At 47.0% G+C, this 24,345-nt stretch overlaps 2 protein-coding genes across 3 annotated transcripts in view; both read left to right on the top strand.

Annotated features, from left to right (window-relative positions):
* The window catches only part of Pomt2 (protein O-mannosyltransferase 2), a 44,673-nt gene extending 28,742 nt beyond the window's left edge, over positions 1–15,931 (top strand). Inside the window, exons 13-21 of the mRNA XM_051196105.1 lie at positions 3,341–3,492; positions 3,971–4,062; positions 4,942–5,018; positions 10,896–10,967; positions 11,325–11,384; positions 11,472–11,577; positions 12,452–12,592; positions 12,757–12,871; positions 13,616–15,931. Coding sequence (XP_051052062.1) covers positions 3,341–3,492; positions 3,971–4,062; positions 4,942–5,018; positions 10,896–10,967; positions 11,325–11,384; positions 11,472–11,577; positions 12,452–12,592; positions 12,757–12,871; positions 13,616–13,721 — 921 coding nt within the window. The 3' untranslated portion in view covers positions 13,722–15,931. The remainder of the gene's footprint in view (positions 1–3,340; positions 3,493–3,970; positions 4,063–4,941; positions 5,019–10,895; positions 10,968–11,324; positions 11,385–11,471; positions 11,578–12,451; positions 12,593–12,756; positions 12,872–13,615) is intronic.
* Positions 15,932–19,245: 3,314 nt separating this feature from the next.
* On the top strand, positions 19,246–22,995 carry Ngb (neuroglobin). 2 transcript variants are annotated; one of them, XM_051196104.1, is made up of 4 exons: positions 19,246–19,368; positions 20,655–20,766; positions 21,332–21,451; positions 22,582–22,995. In XM_051196104.1, exons 1-4 carry the CDS (start codon positions 19,280–19,282, stop codon positions 22,687–22,689), a joined length of 429 nt encoding a protein of 142 aa, XP_051052061.1. In that variant the 5' UTR covers positions 19,246–19,279; the 3' UTR covers positions 22,690–22,995. The 2 variants fall into 2 exon arrangements, with proteins under 2 accessions (XP_051052061.1, XP_051052060.1); XM_051196103.1 differs by having other exon boundaries at positions 22,578–22,940.
* Positions 22,996–24,345: the final 1,350 nt, after the last annotated feature.

Raw genomic sequence — 24,345 nt, 5'->3', positions numbered from 1 at the left:
AATACTGTGTAGATCTCTTAAGTATCACACTGACAAGATGGCTCAATGGGTAAAGACACTTGCCATGAAAGCATGGTGACCTAACTCCAACTCCTGGAACCCACATAAAGGTGGAATTAAAGAACTAACTCCACAAGATTGCCCTTGATGTCCACATGGTATGCTCCTCCTCTCTCTGGTTATGCACGCATACACACAACCATAATACACTGAAAAAAGAAAGAAAGAAAGCCAATGACCTAAGAGAACTTCCCTTTTTGCAGATTCCAAATTCTTAATGGTTTTGTTTTACAGGTTTCTTCGCTGCCAAACAGAGAGCTATTGCCAACATGGCTTTGTATTTTGCTATCTCAGGAACACACACTTAATAGATTAAGTGCTCTGTAAGGGCTTGTGTCCTGAGAGTAACTGAAGCAAAGCAGCTGGTGGAAACTGTTGATGTACTCATCACTCTGTCTTCTAAGGCCTTTGGGGCTTTGCTAAAGTGTGAATTCCATAAAGTGAATTCCTTCAACCTCTTTGTATTTCCTGAGCCCACTTTATACTAAAGCCAAGACTCTGAAGTCCTCATCTGTTTTCCCGTGGGCCTCTCCTGAGGCCCACTTTAATTTCCAAGGCACAGTATTTAGGTCAGACCCATCTGGCTTGGGTGAGAGTTTCCAGATGTCTAAAATAATGGACACAAATGGCCCAGATCTTATTGGCTTATTAGAGTGAGGTTTTGAGTATGATTTATGGGCAAAATCAGCTGTCTAGAACTTAACACTCTGATCCTATTAAGTTAGCATTTATACTTCTCACCTCCAGATTCATACCTTGATTATGTATTATATATGTGTGTGTACATATACACACATATATTTATATGTATTTATATATATATTTATATATGTGTATATGCACACACACATACATGTATTTGAACTTCTTGTATAAAATCATTTGATTTCAAATAAACATTTAATGAAAAAACAAATTTCTTTTAAATTGATTGATTTTTTTTTTACATCTATTGTACCATTCAAATGCTTTATCATCTTTTATGATTTCTTAAAATCTGTTATCAAGAGTACATATAGAAAGGCTTTGTTTTAAATAAATAGAAATAAAGGGATTTTTCAGCTTTGTTATACAGTGATATAAAAAATTTACTCAACAGAACTAATTTCACTACTTTCTGGGAGATAGTAATTTTTCTTTGTATAAACAAATGCATTAAGTGCATAACTTCTTAAGAAATGACAAAAGCAATAATTCTATGGCTACATCTTCCCTAAAATAATCTATCTTTTTACATATGTGCATAGCTTTAGCAAAATAAAGCCCAAGAGAAATGCTCAGAGCCCACTACCCTGAGACCAAATGAGAGAGATTCCCAGCTAGGACGTTAGCAGTTCCCTCTTCCCTGTGTTTTTAACACAAAAACCAGTAACTAAGAACTTAATACTGGATGACAAGTCACACGCACAATATTTAGTCATAAGGACCAGCCAAATCAGTGTTTACATTTATAAATCTCTGAAGACATCATGAGAAAGCTTGTGCCCCTTCAGTAAACAAATAGGGAACTGCTTCTGACGGTGATGGGATGAAGTTACAACCTTAAAATCCCTGCATTTACAGCCTCATCCATCCCTTACAAAAAAGAACATGAAAATAGAGTATCTTTAAAGAATAATAAAAAATGAGATGATGTTATTCAACCACAGTGCTTGGAATTGGAATAAAAACCTATTGGTGAAAAACAAAACAAAACAACCTATTGGTGCTTATTAATTAACAGCTTTCCCTTGGAGACAATCCAACTGTAATATGTGCATAAAACACATAACACAGAGGAACTTGCTCAAAATAATTCAAGTCAGCTTATCTGTGGTATACTAATCACAAAGGAACAAGGTGTAACATCTTCTGGTTCATTTTAGAAGACACCCCTTTGTGCTACCACAAAGGGGTATCTTCTAAAATCTCCATATGTTTCTCTTGTTCTACAATCCTAATGAAAAGATGTGCACAGGAGAATTTTCCATGAGATTACCTAACTGAAAAATAAAAACTAAAAACATGTTCAAGTCAAAAAATATACTGGGTAAGTGAGCACTAAAATTATCCACTTGAAAACAAATGTTAAGTTCATCAATGCACATAATATTGCATGGCCTACCTGGACAGTTAACATCTCTGACAGGCAGATGATAGGTACCGCTCTAAAATTGCAACTTTCCATTCCAGATGTATAATTATTATATACATATTGTATATAATTAGTATATACATATGTATATATAATGATTTCAGAATCAAGAGTCAATGTTTAGGGGAAGTGGCAATGTAACAATTTCACAAAAAAAATCCTCCATCTCTAAGGGATGGACATCCTAACCTCCCCTTCCCAGAAAATGTCTCATAATTACAAAGCAGGAAAACATCCAGTCAAAAATGCAAAAGGCATTATAATTTAGGTGTGAAATTTCTAGATTGATCAATATATTTCATAATATGACTTGCAGTGAAAAAAAAACCCTTGAAGTACTACTTCTCATGCTCAAACCGAATTGTGAGGCCATCACTAACCCTGACAGACACGTGAGGGGGATGAAGTGCAGTGGGCCCAGGAGCCTCTAGCTGAAATACTGACTTCATCCAACACTGCCTATTCCGAATCCATGATTACAAGCCAAACAGCCTAAAACCACAGCCTTTCTAGAGGCTGAATTACCTAGAAGCAGTTTCAGTTTGTCCACAACATGGGTTAATTTCAGAGTCTTTGTTTCTTGCTCTGTTTTGAACCCCTGAGATACCATCTGTTCCCAAAGTTTCTTCTCTTTTGAAGAAGTTAGTTTCCCTGAATCCATTTGCTATCCCGTTTTGATCCTCAGTTATTTTCTTCATTTTCAGGGGTTGCAGAGTCTCCTTTTTCTAGTTTTTGCTGCATTTCCCAGAGCTTGGTGACAACTTTATCTATTGACTCTAATAAGATTCAAGTCATGCATGCTTACTAGATAAAGCAGGAAGTTTCAACATAAATTCTTAATTATTTTCTGCCCATAATTTCCTACAAACAGCATACAGGCACGATTCATTTGGTTGGCAGCAATAAATCCATGCTTCGTGACCTGGAGATTCCACAGTTTCATCATTTCTTTCTCTCCTTCATTCACATCATACCCTGACTTTTTGTAATAGGGAGTTCCCAGGCAGTGTCACTCTCTTGGGATACTTCTTGGTCTTCTCATTCCCTTTCCTATGGGGGCATTTGAAAGGGTGACCATTTCCCTTTTTAACACTTTGTCTCTAACATCATCTGACTTTTTTTTTTTTTTCTTGGTTTATGTGACAGAATGGGACAGGGGATTCAAATGATTTCTGGCGGATTGAAGTTGTAAACAGAAAATTTGGGAACAGGATCAAGGTACTGAGAAGTCGAATTCGTTTCATCCATTTGGTCACAGGTTGTGTTCTGGGATCTTCAGGAAAGATTCTGCCCAAGTGGTAAGTCTCAGGGTCCTATATTCTAATCTAGCTTGTCCATTCCTTTTCATACTACAAGGGGTATACCAGAAGCTTCAATCACCCTGTGGTTAGTGCTCACTTCGCATTTATTTATTTATTTATTGATTGATTGCTTGCTTGCTTGATTGATTGTAGTAGATGGAAGGAGAGAAAACATCAGGGATGTTATGGTGCAGAGAACTCCAGCATAGCTTTGTATTTTATGTGCTTTGATAGTTGGACATCTGTATGCCTGCCTTGAGGTTAAAACTCTAGGCCTATGTCTCTTTGTAAAGTAGAAACAATGTATGTGAAGTGTACTGTTAGGATAGTTGTGGATAATGAAAATGTGAGGTTGAAAGACTCAGGGCCACTGAATTGTAAACAGAGAAGTTCCACAGCTGTAAGAACAGTAGGCCCTGCTACACCTTGGGGCATTCCAAGTCTTCTGGGACGTTTGTGACTATTTTTCTGGCAGGGGCTGGGAGCAGTTGGAAGTTACTTGCACTCCGTACCTAAAAGAAACTGCTAACTCCATCTGGAACATAGAAGACCATATCAATCCCAAACGTGAGTTGAGGACCTGACTGGCTCTGAAGGAGGAAGCACACTGAATTCTTTGCTCAGGAGCACAAACCTTCATAGACTCTATGATTCCATTTTATTGTTGTCAGTTTTGCTTTCTTCCCCCATTGCTGTCTTCATAAGTTGTCTCTGTGTACACATAGCTCCTTGTCTGTTTCCTCTTTAAAGCTCTTATTCTGAAGTGACCAGTGACCTCCTCTAAGACCATTTCAGGCCCCAGACTTCTTTCTGTTCCTGCACCATGGAGACTCCAGGCCTCCAATGCTTGTTGCAAATTGGTCCAGTTGCCCTGTGTCAATCACCTCCTCTCCCTACAACCAACCAGATCCTTCACAGAAGGCCACAGCCATATTGATCACTTTTGACATTCCCACTGCAGTGTTAGCTTCAACTCAAAAAGCCTTTGGGTTCGTTTTCCCTCATCCCACTCCAGCTTGTTCTTGATTTCTCCATACTTGCTATTCCATTCTCCTTAGTATCTGATCTAAACAAACAGTGGATTAACTAGTTGAATAATTCTTTATTAAGCATGTCAGGAACCACATGGGTCTTGTGGATATATTGGGTGAATGAGACAAATTTGGCTCCTAGTCTCATACAAACGGGCCAGCTTCTGGGCCAGTGCCACAATGATGGGTGATGGGGTCCAGAGTTGTCAGAACACGAAGAGAAGGCCTTGTCTGTGTCCTCCCAAGTCCCTAGATTACCTCATGAGTGCTTAACGTAAGTGACCCTCTGCACTGCCCTCTGTCTCAGCTTACTAGGGACACTGACTGCACTTGGGCTCTGGCAAGGGTGTGGGTACTGAGGACAGACTGTGAGGACAATGTGTGACAAAGCTTTTCTCTTGTTATTTCCCCCTAGTGCCAAACATCAGCCTGGATGTCTTGCAGCCCAGTTTCTCTGAGATCTTTCTGGAGTCCCACATGGTTATGATCCGGGTACTGTGAGCCCTTCTTATTCCTTCTAAATCTAAAGCTCTTAGACACCCACAGATTTAGAGCATAGAGAAATAGCCATGGTATAGATCCCTGCCCGCTTGTGGAAGATGTTGAAATGTTTCCCTTACTGGTTTACTAGACCTTCATAGGCATTTCTGGTATCACAGGATGAGGCGGTGATTTGATGAGCATAATGACAGCGATTCCTGTCATTGTAGTTTTGTTTCTACTACTGTGACAAACACCCTGATAAAACTTCTGTCTTAATTAGGGTTTTATTGATGCAAAGAGACTCCATGACCATAGCAACTCTTATAAAGGAAAACATTTCATTGTTTTCCTGGCTTACAGGTTCAGAGGGTTAGTTCATTAGCATCGTGGTGGGAAGCATGGCAGCATGCAGGCAGACATGGCGCTAGAGTAGAAGCCAAGAGTTCTACATCTGGATTGACAGACAGCAGGAAGAATGAGCGACACTAGGCCTGGCTGAAACCTCAAAGCACTCCCAGTGACACACTTCCTCCAGCAAGGCACACCTCCTAATACTGCCACTTCCTATGAGCCTAAGGAGGCCATTTTCATCCCAGCCATCATAAGCAACTTAGGGAGGGGAAGAGTTATTTGGCTTACAGTTCCTTAGCTTACAGTCCATCACTGAGGGAAGTGAAGGGGCAGGAACTTGAAAGGCAGACCTGTGTGCTGTTTCACACAGCATTACTTCTGACCATGGAGTGCACTTCACAGCCAGAGTACAGGAGGAACCATAGAGCCTCGCTGGTTCACAGGCCAGCGTATACTCAGCTGGCTTTCTTAGTTAAGGATGACTTGCCTAGGAATGGGCAACTGAGCCCTCCTATATCAGTTAATCAAAATAATCTCTTACAGACATACCCACAGACCAACAAGGCTCTCTCCCAAGGTGATTTTGGGCTATAGCAAGTTGACATTGAAACTAATCATCACACCAGTGAACGTTTATGCAGCTCTCACTACTCTGAGCACTGTATGTATATTAACTATTTAATATTCATTACAATCCTGTGAAGATTATTGTCATTGCCACTTTACAGGAAAGGAACTGAAGCACAGAGATATTAAGGGCACAAAGCTATATGTAAAGTAGATCCAGGCTTCAAAGGTAGGCTAGTGGTTTTCAGGGTCAGTTTCAGTCACCATGTCACTCCCACTCGATGGCAGTGCCCCTGAAAGCCACACATTACATTTCATGGAATTTCATGAAATTAGAGCCAGCTAGAATGAGAAGCTGCTTTGGGTGTGTTTATATGCACCATACAACCTTAACCATGAGCCCTTAACCATTCCTATTCTTGGGCTAAAGCTATTTAGCATGGCTGATTCTTGTTTAATGATTCCCAAGACTCAGTTTGCCCCTGTTATTGTTAGTAGCTAGAGAGAGGAAATCTTTAAATGGGGAAGGTTTTTGCCCATGGATGGAATTGCCTGCATAAATGGGAGAGACATTGCTACAGCTGATGTCTGGTGAAGACCCCCTTGCTCTTGAGGTGGGAACCTGAGTCCTGGAGGAGTGATGTTCAGAACCACAGTGTCTCAGGCCACAGAGGTAGCTGTCAGGAGCTGTGGCTTTGTTACTGTTCTTTCTGAGCCACCGTCAAGTAGACTACCTGGAAGTAATTATATAAGCAGTCCTTAGAAAACATAGTTGGCTTATTCTATCAGATTAAACTTTTAAAATCCAGATTTTTTTTTTGTCAGTTTTGCACATTGCTAGGTGATAAGTTGACATGAAACAATCTTTGGGTCACTTCTTCTCTGACTCTGTGCTTGTAGCTGTCACTGTGGCCCAGTGACATAGCTCTTTTGAATATGTGTCTGTCACTCAGAGTATCAGTCTGGGTCTAAGTAGAATTTTAAGATTGAAATAACTGTAGAATGTCATTCCTTGTTTCACTAAGAGAGACAAAGAAAAGGGTGTGTAAGAGGTCTCAGTCTTCCAGAATTAGAGAGAAGAGTGAGACAGTGGATGAAGACTGTAGACATGCAGTTATTGGTGTGTATGTGGTGTCTGTTGTTGTCTGTGAGTCGAGACTCGGTGGATCAAGCTTATGGCCTGGCAAAGTGAGGTGGGATGAACCATCTAGACTGAGCTTACACACACATCCTGTTGGATAAGGACCTGCTTCCTTTCATCTTTTGCATTCTAGAGATGCTGGATTTCTCTAAGTTGGGTATAGTGAATAGGATTCCTGTGACCTGCTAAGGCCTGATTTTGAACTAAATCGGACTTGTTTTAAGGGATTGTTTTCCCTCATTAATTACTCCCAGGACCAGAATAGTTCATTCTTTATTCTAAGGACGTTTGGATAGCTATGGTGATTGTAGTGGTTTGGATAAGAGTGGCCCCCATAAGCACATATATTTGAATGCTTAGTCACCAGAGAGTGACACTATTTGAAAAGATTAGGAGGTATGACTTTGTTGGAAGAAACATGTACTGGGGTTAGATTTTAAGGCTTGCTTTATTTATTTATTTATTTGTTTGTTTGTTTGTTTGTTTGTTTTCAAGGCAGAGTCTCTGCATAGCTCTGGCTGTCCTAAAACTCAGTCTGTAGACCAAGCTGGTTCCAAACTCAGTGATCCATCTGCCTCTGCCTCATGAGTGCTGGGATTAAAGGCATTACCACCACCGTCCTGCTTAAGGATTTTGAAGTTTTACAAAAGCCCATGGCAGGCCCAGGTGTGCTCCTTCCCTCCCTTTCTTTCTGTGCATCTGTCCGTCCGTCCGTCCGTCCCTCTCTCTCTCTCTGCCTATGGATCAGGATGTAGCTCTGTGCTAGTGCTCCAGCACCATGCATGCTGCCATGCTTCCCACCATGATAACTGAGTAAGTCCCTGAAATATATAAGCAAGCCCAATTAAATGCTTTCTTTTGTAAGAGTTGCCTTGGTCATAGTATCTTTTCACAGCAATAGAACATTGACTAAGATACAAGTTGGTACCAAGGACTGGGGTTTTACTGTAACAAGCCTGACCATACTGCTTGTTGGTGGAATGTGGACTTTAGGACTTTGGATTAGGAAAGCAGTTGAACCCTTAAGTGGGACTTAATGTGCCATACTAGTAGGAGAATGGAAGACAGTGATGCTAAGAGCAATGTAAATTATAACAGCCCAACTCAAGAGATTTCAGAGGGGAAAAATATTAATAAGTGTCCTAGAGACCATTCTTGAGATATTTTGGCAAAGAATGTGTCTGCTTTTTGCATTTGTCCTAAAAATATGCCTAAGGATAAATTAAAGAGTTTTGGATTAGCTTTGGAAGAGATATTAAGACAGCCTAGTATTGACTCTGTCGTATAGTTATTAGTAGCCACTCTTGTGCAGCGCTATAATGAAAGGAAGGAGCAAGCTGGACAAAAAGAAACACAAAATGTAGTTTGAAGAGAAAAGGAGCACCAGAGAGTCAGTGTTCAAGGAGATAGAAAGTTTAAAGAAAAGCCTATTGCTAAATAGAATAAAGGGGGTGGTGACCTCCGAATAGAATCCCACCTAGCTAAACTTCCTACTTGCTCAAACAGTGAAGAAAACCAACAACAACAGAAAGCTGATGCAAATGTAATTAAACAAGGGGCCAAATTCCAGCCCCCAGCAAACAGAATTTGGAAGCTTCTGCCATGTGGTTCTGGCTTTAGAGTCAAGGATATGAAAAGGAGATGTGGACAGTTCCTTCATGGCTAAGGGAAGCCACTGAAGCCAGACATGTGTCAGGGGTGTTCCAGCATATAGGCATGGAACCAAGAAGAGAGAGAGAGAGAGAGAGAGAGAGAGAGAGAGAGAGAGAGAGAGAGAGGAGAAGGAGGAGAGAGAGAAGTGTTTTGAGGTCAACTATTGGTTGTTTTTACTCTTTACTTTTGGCTTTTTAACTCCGTATCTTGCTGGGTGGCTGGCCTGTGGTCATCTTTTCCTTGTTCTTTTGCTTTCCCTTTACCTCATTTCTGCGTTTTATTTATACTCTGTCTGACAGCTCCGCCTATCCTTGCTCCTGCCTCACTATTGGCTGCTCAGCTCTTTATTAGACCATCAGGTGTTTTACACAAAGAATCACAGCTTCACGGAGTTAAACAAATGCAGCATAAACGAAAGTCACACACCTAAAAATAATATTCTTCCACATCAACAAATCTGAAAGGCATTGGAGACCTTTAACAGTAGACATAGTGCAGAATTTGAAGTTTACCGTGTCAGGTTTAAGACTTGCTTTGCTCTGGTACTTCCTCACTATGCCCATTTCCTCCCTTTTGGAATGGTAATGTATGTTATGTGCCATTGTATGTTGAAGTATGTGGTCTACTGTTTGATTTTGAGTCTACAGAAGGTTACGGTTAAGAAATTGCTGATTGCCATGAGTTTCATAAGAGACTTTTAACTTTTAAAGTATTGAGATTGTGATAGACTAGGGGGACTTTTGAAGTTGGACTGAATGCATTTTTGCATTATGGTATGTCTACAAGCCTATGGGGGCTGGAGAGTAGAATGTGGTGGTTAGAATAAGAATGGCCTCATAGGCTCATATATTTGAGTACTTAGTCACTAGGGAATGGCACGATTTGAAAGGATTAGGAGTTGTGGCCTTGTTTGAGGAAGTGTGTTAATGAGGGTGGCTTTGAGGTTTCAGAACCCCATTCCAGGCTTAGGTGGGCTCCCACTGCTCTCCCCAATCCCCCCAATACCTCTCAGCCTACAGATCAGGCCACGCTTCCTGCCATGACAGTAATGGCTAAGTCTCTGAAACAGTCAGCAAGCTCCTAGTTAAATGTTTTCTTTTGTAAGAGTTGCTGTGGTCATAATGCCCTTTCACAGCAGTAGGACAGTGACTAGGACAGTTATTCAGGGGATATGCAGCTGATCCTTTTGGGACACCCACATACACATACCAATGGCACTTTCTGAGAGCAACCCATTGCCGTACTGAAACAAACTAAACTATGTTCAAGTTCTCTCTTCACAATATGACCTTCTAGATCTTTCTTGGATAAACAAATAGCTCTCAGTTGAGGGAAGTTTTGCCTCTCTGGTGATATATAGTAATATCTGAAGACATTTTTAGCTAGCAGAGCTGATGCATAGGGTATGAGGGCTCTACTGGCCTTCTAATGAGTAGATACCCAGTGCTAAACACAGGACAGCCCGACAACAAAGCTGACTCCTTCCTAGTTTGTGCTAACAATGAGGATGGCTCAGGCGTGGCAGCTAGTGTCCAGGATCCTAGCTCCATTCCTTCCTGTTTTAGCTAAGGCCTGGGTTTGCCATGTGAGACAAGTCACAAGATGTGCTTAGCTGGGTTCAAGTCCTTCAGATTAAATTGAGTACTGAAAATGATTTCTCTCTCCAAAGAGATATATTCTTGGAGGGAAAAAAAAAAAATCTTAACCTCTCACAGGTATTTGTATAGTCCATAGACAGCTATATAATGTGGATATTCTGTTAAAATATTACAGAGGGCACTTAGAAAAATGATACTCTGAAAGGCTCCTCCTGGTGAAGGGCAGTAAAGGAAAGCCATTGAGACACTAAGCTGAGGTAACCTTTTCTGAGTCTCGGTTCTGTTTGAAATCAAATACCGATTTTATCCTCCTCCACACTGGTTTTAGCCTTGTGGAACACTGTCTGAGCACTGGCTTTAGTCGTGTGGGCTGCGGCTGATAGGAGCCAAGGCTTGTTTGTCTGAGGAATTAATTGGACAGTGGCTGCAAATGGGAACCTGACTGCTCTGTGCTGGGGATGGGGAATCATTGGGGTTTCTTTTGACCCTTGGCTGGATATTAGGTCATTATGCCTCATGTCTGTATTAAAGTTAGATCTCTTTCTTGACTAGCCTTTCTTTGCTGGCTTCTTACAGGGAAACAATGGCCTCAAACCCAAGGATAATGAGCTCACATCCAAACCCTGGCACTGGCCTATCAATTATCAGGTAAGGCCCAAGACTTGAGCTCCTCCAGGAAATAGAACCAAGAAAAAGACCATTGAATCTGTGGAGCTGGAGTATTTGTGGCAAGGGGAAGCCTCATCTTGGGGACTGGCTGGGAAAGGCTCTGTTTGCTACCTGATTCTGACTCCCCCTTCCTAGAGAGTTCATTTAGAATGAGCATTCTGAACCTCCTGTCCAGGATGCTTGTCTATGAAAGATGTGATGCATACATACATACATACATACATACATACATACATACATACATACATACATACATACATATCTTCCCTCCCCTTGAATGGGGTAGCTAGGGATGATCTAAGCCTTGGATTAGCAGGGTGTTCTTTTTTTCCACAGGGCTTGCGCTTCTCAGGGGCCAATGACACAGATTTAAGAGTCTATCTGCTTGGCAACCCTGTGAGTATTCCAGTTCTGAATGCTTAGCTCCAAGCATCTGCCTTTAGAATCTGGTGTCTACTCATCCTCAGCTCTTCTTCTATACAGGTGGTCTGGTGGCTGAATCTGGTGAGCATTGTCCTCTACCTCCTCTCGGGGAGCATCATTGCCATCGTTCTACAGAGAGGTGTACAGTTGCCAGCAGAGTTGGAAGGTCAGGGTCTCTGGGCTTTTCCTGCTCTGTCTTTTCAGCTGGCTTGGGCCTGCACTCTGGGGAGAGTGTGCCTGCTCTGGGGCTCCCTTACCTCCCCCACATAACACACTACCTCTTCTTCACTTTGAAAGCCCATAGTCAAGTGGTACCTTACACTGGGCTCAACATTTTGCATCTTCCCAGTATGTCGTAGCAGAGTGTCATCAGCCTACTGTGTATTAGGAAACAAGACAAAGAGCTTGTCACAGGACACATAGCCAGTGGTGATGGCACTGAGGCTTATAGCCCAGCAAACTGCCTTCAGATCCTTCACTTTCTACTGTAGCCAGAGAAGTCCCTCTTTCCTCCTCCACTCCCTTCGTCCCATGGTCCTGTCCTCTGGTGGGGATAGAGAGGTGGCTCCAGGCCATTGCAGTGCTTGCCCTCTTGGTTACTTTGCTGCTGGGCATGGATGATATCTAGACATCCCACATACCCTTCTGTCCTCTCCCGCTCCCTGACTGGACAGCCCCGGCTCCAGACTCTCCCCCACTGACCTCGCTGTGGGGAGTGGGGAGTGTCTCTGAAACCAAAGGTGGGAAGTGGAGGCAGGGAAGACAGCTGTGTGTGTGTGGGGGGTGTCTCCTGCCAGATGCTCACATCAGGCCCCTGTGGGCATCCCTGCCAGACCGGGTGCTGACCAGAGACTCTGGAGACCTACTGGCCTTTCTCTTTCTAGTTGCCAGGGAATTTGGGTAGTCCGTGTGAGGAAAGGAAGGCCTAGTGAGACAGTGTGACGTATTCAGGGTCACACACCAAGACAGGGTAGAGCTGGGCTGGAGCCCAGGCCCTGTTCCACTGCCACCTCACTGGGCTGTGCTGTTGGGCTGCTCAGGGCTGTCCAGGGTGCTGCTTCGAGGAGGTGGCCAGCTCCTGCTAGGCTGGATGCTCCATTACTTCCCCTTCTTCCTGATGGGCCGGATCCTGTACTTCCACCACTACTTCCCAGCCATGCTCTTCTCTACCATGTTGACAGGTCAGCATCCCCCACCCCACCCCCCACCGCCCACCCCAGCCCTGGGGAGACAAGGAGTGGGAGGCCACCCTGAGAAACCGAGGGCAGACCTGCTGTGGGCCTCCCTCCTGTGCTGTCCCCAGGGTTGTCCTCGCAGGCTGGTACAGGTCTCCTGCTCTCCACAGGTATCCTGTGGGATACCCTCCTGCGGCTCTGTGCCTGGGGCTTGGCCTCTTCTCCCCTGGGTAGCAGAATACATGTGATGGGAATCCTAAGCCTGCTTCTGGCAACTGCCTACAGGTGTGTATCCCCTTTCATTACCCTTCAGTGTGAGCTCTGGCTACATTTGAGAACCCCTGCGGTGCTTTTCAGGTCTTCCTGTGGCTGGGCCACGTCCCTGGGGCTTATGAATCTCTTGGGCCCAAGTGGTCCTAATGTGTATTGGGCAGGAACAGCAAGGGCCTCGCTCTACTTTCTCCTTGCTAGTAGTTCCTAACTTTGACATCACCCAGCATAACTAGAAGGGTACCCCTTTCTCGTCACAGTGGCTCCTTGCTGAAACATCAGATGGTGGATGAGAAGGAGTTGGGAAGCACAGGGCTGGGGATGTAGGGGTATGACTCAAAATCTCTGTAAAGAGGCCGGTATCTGTAAAGTTTACCTCTCTCTGCCTTCTGGAAAGTCTCAGAGCCCCTGTCAAGAGTCCTTAGCCATTGTAGTGGGGCCTGTGACCCATGAGCACATGCCTGCTGGCAAAGTTAAATGTACATGTTGGCAAGCACTCTGAGCCACACATGCCATGGCCAGACCCCTAAAAGGTTACCTCTGTTAGGCCTGTTGGGGAAAGCCCTTTCTTTCCTGGTCATTCAGCCAGTATTGTCACAGAGTACTTGGATGGTCTTTGGTGGCTGGACGGACGGACGGACAGACAGACAGACGGACAGCCTGGGTTATGTTGTGTGATGGGCCCCAGCAGGGGAAGTTGTAGTTAGAGCTTCTTGGTGACATTCTGGGATGCTGACTACCTTTCTCTGATTGTCATAGCTTCTACCTCTTCCACCCTCTGGCTTATGGGATGATTGGTCCCTTAGCCCAGGAACCTGAGAGTCCAATGGCAGGACTAAGGTGGCTGGAATCATGGGACTTTTGAGGCCACTGCCAGGACCCCAGCCTGGATCCAGGGACACTCAGCTATGGAGCCAGATCCTGGACCCTTCCACGTCCAGGGGAACTGCCTGAGGAGCCCCCAGGACCAAACTCTGGGAAACAGACCCGGATTTAACTCAACACTAAAAGGAGCCACAGCCCTGTCTGCAGCACCTACCCTGGGCACTTTACCTACAGCACCACCTGGTGCCGGTTCCCTCCTGTGCAACACAAGGAAAGTGGGTGTGAGTGTGGGAGGGTACATATGTTCAATCCCCTTGGAGTGTAGAACACCTAACTGGAGTCAAGTATCTTAAATTCCAAGAAATGGTCCAAGGTTAACAGGATATTCTCTGGCATCTTTTTACATTGATTTTGGTTTTGTTGGGGTTTGTAAGGTCCGTAAGAAAGTATTTGTCCTCCCTGAGGGCTAAGAGTGCTGTTCCCCGCCCCCACAGTGTTAACAAAGGCACAGCAGGTGGGACCATCAAAACTCTCCTGCCCTACCCCTGTGCTTCCAGTGAGGCTAGCCAAGCACCCCACACTGGGGGCTGGCCCCCTGCTACTGCCACCAGCGTCTTCTGTGGATACAGTGCTGCCTGTAGCGTGTGCAGAGCACAAGCTGGCAGAGAAGTTGCCAGACTATAGTTGGCCTTCCTTAGATTTTTGGTTCCCTATTCTCTGAGCTGGGTGGGTGGAACCCACATCTTGTCTGCTCTGTGCCCAGAGTCTGTTTCTCGCTGACCATCCCCTTTTCTCTGCAGCTGCCTGGCTCTGAGGACTAAGCCCTGTGGGCTGAAAGAGCCAACAGCTGAGTCAGAGCAGAGATTGTGGGACTGAGCATCTGATGGGATGCGGGGATAAGGGACACTCGGCCTGTCTGGGCTGATGTTCCTGCATGGCATTCCTGTTTCCACACTCCCAGCCCTCCCTGACAATGTCTTTCTTCTGTTCTGACACTGCCGTATCAAGTCTTTTGCCTAAAGACCCAGAGCACCTGAAAAACAGCTTCTAGTGCCCACCACTTTCAGCTCAGAGCTGTTCTTCCATTTCCTTGTCCAAAGGGAGTAAGAAAATCTGGTCAGAACTAAACCACCTCAAGACCAGCCCTTTAGTCTGCCTTCTCCCTTTCAGTTCAGAATGAAGTAATTATTTGATCCCAGAAGATTTTGAAATTTCAAGGTTTAATGATGAATTTGCCACACTCCATTTTCTCAACTCTGACAGGGTCAGAGCTCTTTAAAGCATCTTCAGGAGGTGGTTGCCACGGAGACTGGAAATTGGTCTCAGGGACAGGCTGTGCTACTTGCAGAGTGGTAGAAAGGAAAGCTTCTGGGCCCTGCTTGGACATTCAGCTGGAGCATCATTAATGTTAATAGAGGAAGTTCAGCCCTATCAAGAGCAAGGCAAGGTAGCTAATTAGATCTGAGGCCCACTGACCATTTTCTCCAATAGCTGCACCCTTTCGACTCCCCTCCTCCCCCCCCCACCCCCAGCAGCAAGTTCACCTTCTGTGAGGAGTCTGAGCTGTCTGCTTAATAGCTTTTCTGGCAGAGACTGTGGAGCTCTGCTCCCATTACCCTCCCCAACCTTTGCCTGCAGCACCAAACAGAGCTTGTTCTGAGCCCGATGGGTGCCATCTGGGTAGATTTTCCTCAGGGGATGCAGGAATCTGACTCTTAACAGGGAGGCCCATGGGGGTATCTAACAGGTGGCTGGATTTTCTTGTGCCTTATTTCTGGAGGCACTTGTTAGAGGGAAGGAACCCTGAAGTAACCAGGTAGTGGCCTTTGAGAGCCAGAGTAGGTAGGAGAGTTCAGTGGGCTCTGACATGCCCCTCCCAGTGTCACGGAAGGGGTCTCTTGTTTCCAAGTATGGGAAGAAGGATGCTCCCCATCTTCTCCCTCTTCCATACCCAAACTGGCAGATACTTCTATGGGAAAAAGTCCTCTTGGTGACATCACTAAATACTTGGGCTCTATTTGGAGGACGGAGGGGCAGTGGGCTCTAGGATGCTGCTTTGCATATGGGCTGCAGCCCTCAGGAACTGGCAGAGATGAGGCACATCTCAGAGTGCTGTCAAGGAAGAAGATGTGCCACGCAGCGTAACCCAGCCAACGTCTTAACCAACCACACTTTTTTTTCTTTTTTAAGTTTCCAGAGATAATCAGAGACCATTACTTTTGTAATAAATAGCTCTTGTTTTTAACACTACATTGTTCTTGTGCTTAATCGGATCTGACTTGTTCTTGAAAAAAATGTTTAGATGGCAAGAACCAACATGATATCTCAAGGCTGGGGCCATTCTCATTCCAGCCGAAGCTCTGGCGTAATGCCAGGAGAATGTGGGCCTTTCTGAGTACTTGCTTACTTGAGAGACAGTGGCTGTTGTTTCCATTCCTTACACTAAAACCAGTAAGAAGCTGAGCCTAGTTTTTCTTGTTTAACTTCCCCAGGCAGTACAGAAAGAAACAAGGCAACCATTTCCCCTCTAATTCTGAGAAAACTATACGGCCCAGTGTGATGGCAAATTCCTATTCCAATCAACAGAGGGCCCCATCCTGACAAGGTCTTCTATTGAGAATGCCCTGTCCTTCATCATGGGATGATGCAGAAATGAAGAAATAACAGATATGCATACAGAAAAGCTGGGCCTCGTGAGTTATGGTAGAGGTGCACAGCATGGGGAGGAGTTAGCTAGTCTCAGTCAGAGGTCTCTGTAAGGGGCAGTCTTTGCCTGCTGGAAGAGACATTCCTGAAGGAAGAATCTGGGGCCCAGCCTTGTGTACACTCTGTTGACATTCCCACAGGCACCAGAGGAAGGCTTTGCCAATCACCACAGGTCTGAGGCATGGGGGTTCTTTTCAATAATACAAATTCACTCAGGACTTTGCCTGCACTTTACATTCATTCATTCAGGGCTTCCTCCATTCCCCACAGACTATACAGAAGGTGACAGCTGACAGCATTAAAGGTCTAATGCCTCTATGAGATTGGATGCCTTCTGGACAACCTTGCAGTCACCCTAAGGACCGTAAAGCAGGCTGGGGAGAAAGAGAACTCATTTCCATCACTTGGGATCTGGAAGATGCCAGAGATGGGCAAATCAGAAAGGGACTGCTTTGAGGAGCAATAGCTTAGCAAACATCTGGCTTTGTTTTTTGTTTTGTTTTTCGAGGCAGGGTTTCTCTTTGCAGCCCTGATTGTCCTGGAACTTGACCTATAGACCAGGCTGACCTGTATTTTAAGAGGTCGGCCTGCCTCAGCTTCCCAAGCACTGGGATTAAAGGCATGTGCCAACCGAGAGCCAGTTAACATCATTTTGATACATGCGATTTGGTCTTCCCAGAGGCTCAGGGAAGCACTGTACCCATGAGAGGTTATATTACTTACCTAATGACCCACAGTTGGAATATCACAAGGTAGGAGTTGGTGCAAGGGTGGTCTTTGGAGCTTCTCCAGCCCCAGCCAGTTCTGGACTGAAAGCTCCTGCCTAGAGCACCTCATGGCCCTGGACACCGGGATGAGGCCAGGCACAGCTGGGGTTGGGTGTAGGTTAGCCTTAGATTTTGTACATTCTGCATAATGTACAGCTGAGACCCAGGGTTATTGGGTTCTCCCAGGGGTACCCAGACCAATGGAGGTAAATATTTTATAACAGATTTCCTGTGGGGGCAAAACTAAGCCCTAGTTTATAGCATTTGCCATTTCCTGTGGTGCAAACACTTCCTCTGTGGCCGATCCAAGGTACTGACTTGATGTCAGAGACTGAGGAGCTGGGAAGAGGTGCACAGTCAGCTCTAAGGCAGTGTGAGCTAACACAGCACACTCTGACTCAGACCCAGTAACCATGGCTCCATCTGAATTATGGACACGGCTCTTGGTTGTGGTCTGTTAATTCGAGGGAGGCATTGGGGAGAGTGAGCCAGACAGTCAGAGCTGAGGTCAAACTCTGGCCCTTCCACTTTGTTAACTGCGCCTGGGCCAGCTAACTTCCTTGCCTCCCATTTCCTTAACTGTAAGGTGCTATGATAACAGCATCTCCTTCACAGGGAGGTTAGGAGGATACAGTTAAATGGGCACAGTGTCTACACATGCCCGGTCTGCTGGCTCTTTAAGGACATTAATGACACATTGACAGCCCTGACTAGAGAACACTTGAACTGTCCTAGATTGTGACCTGGATATTCCCTCTCAAAGCAGAATTCAGACCATCTGTGGTGGGGATACCTCTCCCTGATTGCTTAGGCTACACCAGATCTTGGGCCTCTCTCCCCAAAGGGAGCAGAGATTAGAGCACGCTTAGTCCTCTGTCACCTCTGACTCCAGAGTGACAAAGAAGAGCTGTGTGTTTGGGTGTTGGTTCCTCCCATGAACTCTTCAGATGCCGTGAAAGAAGAGGCAACAAGGGTCCTGAGGAGAACTTCCACTGGCCTCAAACTCTGAGATCCACATGATTCTGCCTCCCCAGTGCTGGGATTAAAACCATGCATCATCACTCTTGGATTTTTGTTTGTTTTTAATTTGAGTGCTGGAGTTCAAATCCATATTCGAAAGGCAGGGATGCCCACTGAACCATCTCCTAGTTTCTTTGTTTTGGAGGGTTTTTTTTTTGGGGGGGGTGTTGGTTTTTTTTTTTTTTTTTTTTTTTTTTTTGTCATGATTTTCAGGTGCATTTCCAGGTATTTCTGAGAGGGGTTCCATCCTGATCCAGGGGGCCTGAGGTTGAAGCCCACACTTGGCTTAAGATAGCTATGGCTTGGCTCTGTCCCTTAAACTGAGAGCCTCTGTAGCCCAAAGTTGTGCAGGTGCCCCAGTCAGATCCAGGGCTTGAGTAGAAGACAGCAGACAGACCAATTTGGTGACCTGGGTCCAGCCAGCTGAACTCAAGGGAAGACAGCAGTCAGAAATTGTGAGCAAAGACCATGAGCCCAGGAGATGGCAAGCCCAAGAGTTTTCCAGTGGGGAGGTGGAACTCACCTTGAACCCTGGGCTTCCAGGCTCTCCCTAAAAAACAGGATTATTTATTACTGAAGGGGAGTGAGACAATCTATGTAGCCCAGGCTGCCTTCACCCTCTCCATCTTCCTGCTCAGGTCTCTCAATGCTGAGGTTACATGCACGTGCCTCTAGGCCAGCCCAGATAAGTAGTAGCATTGCTAGTTTTCAAGAGTGAAACAAGCCCAGAGACTGAGCAATTTCTGTTAGGCTCTGAAGCCTGGACATTTCCCAGGCCTCTGGTCGTCCCTGCCTAAGGCAGAGAGAGCGCACAAGCCTCCCTAAGCCGGAGTGGGTGGGAACCACCGTAGCTTTAAAGGGCGGTTCTCTGGGAGCTTGGGGCACAGGGCGCAGCTGCCCGAGCGGGGTCCCCCGGAAGCGCCAGTGGGTGCGCATCCTCTGGGCTGGACCAGTAAAGGCGCGGTTGTTGGGCCCCTCCCGACCAAGACACTGGGCCTGAAACTCCCCGCCATCGCCGCGGAGATGGCGCTGCACGTGAGGTGACTGCGCCCAAGCCCCTAGGGTCCCATCCCTACATCCCGCATCTCTCCAGGGAGAAAGAAGCATGGAGCTCTCAGAGCCCGAGCTGATCCGGCAGAGCTGGCGGGCGGTGAACAGCAGCCCTCTGGAACATGGCACTGTCCTGTTCTCCAGGTGAGTGCTGATGGGGGCCCGGCATGCATGCGACTGGAGGGGTACCTGGCAGCAGTGGGCTTGAGATTACTGGGCTTATCACCAGAGGAAGAGAAACGGGCCGGCTTGCAGTGATGCTCCCGAGAGAGAGAGGGGTGTGTGTGCCGCGACAGGTGGTGCTGTCCCATCTGCTCTTCCCAGATAGCGGCTCCCACCTGAACTGACTGAGTGCTGGTGGGGTTCCTTACCCGCATCCAGCGAGCAGGCAGGTAGATACAGTAGCCCCTGCGATATCTTAATGAGTAGTGACGGTAGGGCCTGCCCACAAGGGCCGGGCCGGTAGGAGGAGATGAGCCCCCAGTGTACAGGCACCTAGATCGGTGTGATGGGCTCCCGTGCCCACCCATCCACCTTCAAGGCCACGTTGTCCCCGCCCAGGAGAGCTCATGCCCAGCCCAGCCACGAGCAAGATGAACCCTTCGGAGGACACCAGGCTTAGAACTAGAGATGCTCCAGGAGAGGGGCAACAGGCGTCCAGTCTCACCACGGGAAAGAGAGAGAAGGAGTAGGCCCTCTAGGAGGAGGACAGCTGTTTTTAAGCCTCCCCTCAGGCTCTGCCATCACCAAAGAGCCGTCTCATCGCAGACCCCTAGGCCAGTCCAAAACTTCGGAGCAAGACTTTTGTGCAAAACCTCTCCCAGATGGAAGGGGAATAAATTCAGTTACACGCAAAAGTGCAAGCTTTCCCCAGTGAGGCTGACATTTTCTGGTTGGGCCAACTGTACTTTTTTCAAACTCCCCCTACCCCCACCTTGTCCCCCTCCAATTCCCCCCCCCCAAGCACATACTCTGATGCCCACCGAGGCTTTACTTAGGCAGCTTGCTTAGCTTCTGTTTTCTCTTCTGAACCCACTGCTTAAAAGTATGAGGGACACACAGCCACAGTTAACTAATAAATGCTTAGTGCTCACTAGTACAAGGAGAGTGTTGATGTCATCACTCATATAAGCCTCAGATCTGAGGACATTGGGGAGTTTTGATCCAGAAGGGAAACTTCCGCCTAGATTTTGAGATCCCTGCCTGTCACAAACTCAGCCTCTCAGTCGTTTAGGGGGAAGCTATGGTCTGCCAGGTAATGTGAGAGGCTGAGGACACAGTGTCCTCTGGAGAACGCCCAGAAAAGGGATGAGGGGATGTTGACTAAGCTGGCAGAGCCCCGTTAGGAACTGTACTGTGGCTCTCTTCTGAGCAGCCAGGGTCTTCTGGGTTGCTGCTCACTGCTGATGACCGCTGCTCCCAACCCACAGGCTCTTCACCCTGGAACCCAGCCTGCTGCCTCTTTTCCAGTACAATGGCCAACAGTTCTCCAGCCCTGAGGACTGTCTCTCCTCCCCAGAATTCCTGGACCACATTAGGAAGGTGAGGGAGGCAGAGCCATGAGGTCTCAGATCTTCAGAACATGTGTTGGTCGCGAAGAAGGGACTTGGATATGGAAAGCAGCACACACACACACACACACACACACACACACACACACACACACTATTCCCGCTTCTCTGGGTTGCACCCAGCCTCCTCCCCACCCTGTCCTAAAGCCAGTTGGACCCAGCCTGGTACATTTCTCTCAGTCCTCTGCCTCCAGTGGCTTGTGTGGGTGGGTCTGGGCCACTTCGAGCCACCTGCCCTTGAAAACGAGGCTGGGTTCATGATCTTCACAACACTCCAGTTTACCCTTATCCCATGTAGACAGTATTGTTCCACAGGTATGTCACAGGTTTTGAGATCCCCGAAAGAGAAGGGCTTCATGGGTGGAATTTCAGCAGTCAAACCACCACATACTGAGTGCCTACTGTATACAGACATTGGCTGCCTACCCCCTTTGATCCTGAACAACGGCATTCTACGAGTCTCCTTGGTTGAGAAGTCTGGGTTCTAGGCTGTGGTGGTAAGCAGGATTGTGTTGGACCATGTGTGTCCTTGACAGGTAATGCTGGTAATTGATGCTGCAGTGACCAACGCGGAGGACCTGTCTTCTCTGGAGGAGTACCTGGCTGGCTTGGGCAGGAAGCACCGGGCTGTGGGAGTGAGGCTCAGCTCCTTCTCGGTGGGTAGTGGGGTACTTCCTTGCTCCAGAGCTGCGGCCACCACTCTCTTCCAGCTGACCCCCCACCTCAGATGACCAGAAATAATGGCCTGCTCTAGTTACTTGCCTGTACATGACTAACCCTGACCTGACCTCTCAGAGCCTCCGAGTTCTCTTTAATATGGCTTAAGAACCATTAAGGCTCAGTGGCCCTTGGCATCAATTGATTTGATGGCCTTTCTATAGGTGTCAAACCACCTTGAAAGTCCTCCCTTAAAGCAATTTCTGAGTTCTTATGGCTAGACTTGATTCTTTCCCTGGAATTTGGTTGGAGTTGTCTATGTATGGAGTCCACTGGGGTTAGGATGTCTAAAGCTACCTGTGAGCTTTTAAGCCTTCCTCATGCTAGTTAAGTCTCAGCAAAGAAGGACCGCCACCAGGAGACCAAAGCTCAGTGGGAAAGGCTTAAAAAAAAACCTCTTCTGGCACTACTGTCACTAATGTCCCACTGGCCAGAACCGGTCACAAGGGCTGGCCTCAATTGCCTCTCCATCTGAGCATTTTCCCAGTTCCTGGTTGTTTGGGGATACTCAATAATACATGATGGATCAATAAACCTCATTTCACTTGATGAATAGTAAGGCATACTGTGTGCAGCTGCTAAGAGCTTTTAACAGAACCTGGATTTTTGTCTTGCATTTTACTCAGCTGAGGCTCAGAGGGTAGGGTAGACTGTTCTGGGTCATCTAGGCCAGGACTGTTGACCAGAATCTGAACTCACACCTACCTGGCTGCACAGTATAGGCTTCTTAATCTCACTGCTACCTTGAAGGTAGAGAAACTTCGATCTGCAGGAACTGACTTGGTTGGGTCTGAGCGGACAGTTTCGGGGCAATACATAGGCCCCTCTCATGTGGTGGTTGCGAAGATAGGAATGAGATGAAATGCTTTGTTCACTGTGCATCCTCACTTTTAGAGGGAAAGGTAGGCACGGGGTGATGCTCAAGGTTAGACTCAGGGCCTGCTTAGGAAAAGAGAAGAAAAGCCTGCACACCCTTACTGGCCCAGGGCTCAGCTTTCTCACCTGGAGATGGAGTGATGCTTTCCTTCCTTCCATCAGATGACTAAGTACTGCTTGCTTCTGCAGACAGTGGGTGAGTCCCTGCTCTACATGCTGGAGAAGTGCCTGGGTCCTGACTTCACACCAGCCACAAAGGCCGCCTGGAGCCAACTCTACGGAGCTGTGGTGCAAGCCATGAGCCGAGGCTGGGATGAGGAGTAAAGGAAGGGCCAGTGCCCTCTCCTATCTCTCTGTCTGTCTATCGATCTGTCTGTAGTAGCCTCAGCCTCTCCCCCACGGCTGCCCTGCACCTTGGCCCTCATGCCCTTGGCCATCCTAGAGAGGTGTTGGGAAAGGGCTCTGTCTCAGATCCCGGTCAACTGCAGAGAGGTGGTTTTTCTTTCCAGAAGAGACTTTGGGCTCCCCTCGTCCCCATAGATGCACCCTGCATGCCTGATTAGCTCTCCCCATGAAGAAAATAGTTTGGGTAGTGAGGTGGCATGGGGTTTCTTATCAGAGAAGCCTCAGCCAAGATGAGGGTGAAGTGACTAGGCTTCTAGAACCTGCCATCTCATCTGCTCAGTCTCTGAGTTTTCCTGCCAGACTGTTTACTTTTCAAAACTGAAGGCGCAGCTTTCGTGTGCCTGGGGACCTCAGGCAATGGGAGCAGGGAAGATGATGTTCTTCAGTGGCAATGGGTGCCCTGAGTCTCAGCAGCTCAGACGCTCCATACAAAACTCCCTATGGTCTTGGTTCAGCATTTCTGGTAGAAGCACCCCAGTAGTCTTTTGGGCCGGGGAAACGAAGCTGGCCAGCCAGAATGGAGAGGCTAGTAGGGCAAGGAGGAGTGGCCTCCTCCCACATGGCCCTGAGTTCCAGGGCTCTCCCTGCCACCCTAGTCCGTCAGGGCCGCATCGCCTCTCCTGCCCTCCGCTGCTCACTCACCACCCTGCAGCTGCCAACTCCTAACTCTGTGTTCAACCCTTGAGGTGGACCTGTGCCTGGGCAGATGAGTGGGGGATGACACAATGGGAAGGCCCTTGCTCCCGTCCCCAGCCACCCACACTTTCTTGCTCTGTGTTGCAGCTCTATAAGCTCTCAAGAAATAAACATGTTCTGTGTGCTGACCCGCCAAGGCTGGTCTTTGTGTGGGGTTAGCAGGGCCAAGGCTGGTCTTTGTGTGGGTGGAAAAGGAAGAGGTCTGGGAGGGAAGCCAGAGGCAATGGCGGTGAAGGAGAAACTGTGGGTCTTGGGTCCAGATTGGTTGTGAGGCCACCAAATCCAGTGCTTTCCTCTGGGCACACATTTGGACCAGCTTCCCTGGAGCAGGTAGGGCAAGGGACAGTTCTAACAGTAGCCTGTGTGGATATTGGGAGCACATGCCACGCCCATCTCCAGATGTGCACATGTTCCCCATGCTCAGTCATTCACCAGCCTAAGGCAGAGTTCACAGTGACCTTGACAGTCATGTGCTAAACACAAGAGTGAAAAGAGCTGTCCCTCAGTTGCTGCTTAGAGAAGGCACTCCGCCACCACCATTACCCATTTAGAACTTAATTTGACAGTGATGTAACCTCTTGTATTTGTGCTTGGGGGTAGTCAGTGCTGTGGTTTGAATCTGAGAGGGGTAGTTCAGAAGGCTTGTTGTCTCAATTATTTTGCAGGCTGTGGGACATTTACAAGGTGGGATCTGGTTGGTCAAAGTGGGCACTAGCACTGAGGGAGCTTTGAAGGTGGGTCCCTGGTCCCTGGTTCTGATCCCACCCTTTCTGGTCTGCCAGGGTATAAAGAAGCACCACTGCTCACTGCCATGAACTCTGCCATGTCCTCCTGCCGTGATGGTCTGAGATCCTCT

Source organism: Phodopus roborovskii, unplaced genomic scaffold (genome assembly GCF_943737965.1).
Source record: "Phodopus roborovskii unplaced genomic scaffold, PHOROB, whole genome shotgun sequence".
Lineage (NCBI taxonomy): Eukaryota > Metazoa > Chordata > Mammalia > Rodentia > Cricetidae > Phodopus > Phodopus roborovskii.
The sequence above is the reverse complement of the archived record's forward strand: the minus strand, read 5'-3'. Positions and strand labels throughout refer to the sequence as shown.

What these genes read in the sequence shown, in the direction of transcription:
- Ngb (XM_051196103.1), top strand. Translation starts at nt 19,280, where the DNA reads ATGGAGCTCTCAGAGCCCGAGCTGATCCGGCAGAGCTGGCGGGCGGTG. An exon ending in GGCACTGTCCTGTTCTCCAG is followed by an intron (nt 19,369 to 20,654) that starts GTGAGTGCTGAT and finishes CCCAACCCACAG; the next exon opens with GCTCTTCACCCTGGAACCCA. An exon ending in TGAGGCTCAGCTCCTTCTCG is followed by an intron (nt 21,452 to 22,577) that starts GTGGGTAGTGGG and finishes TTGCTTCTGCAG; the next exon opens with ACAGTGGGTGAGTCCCTGCT.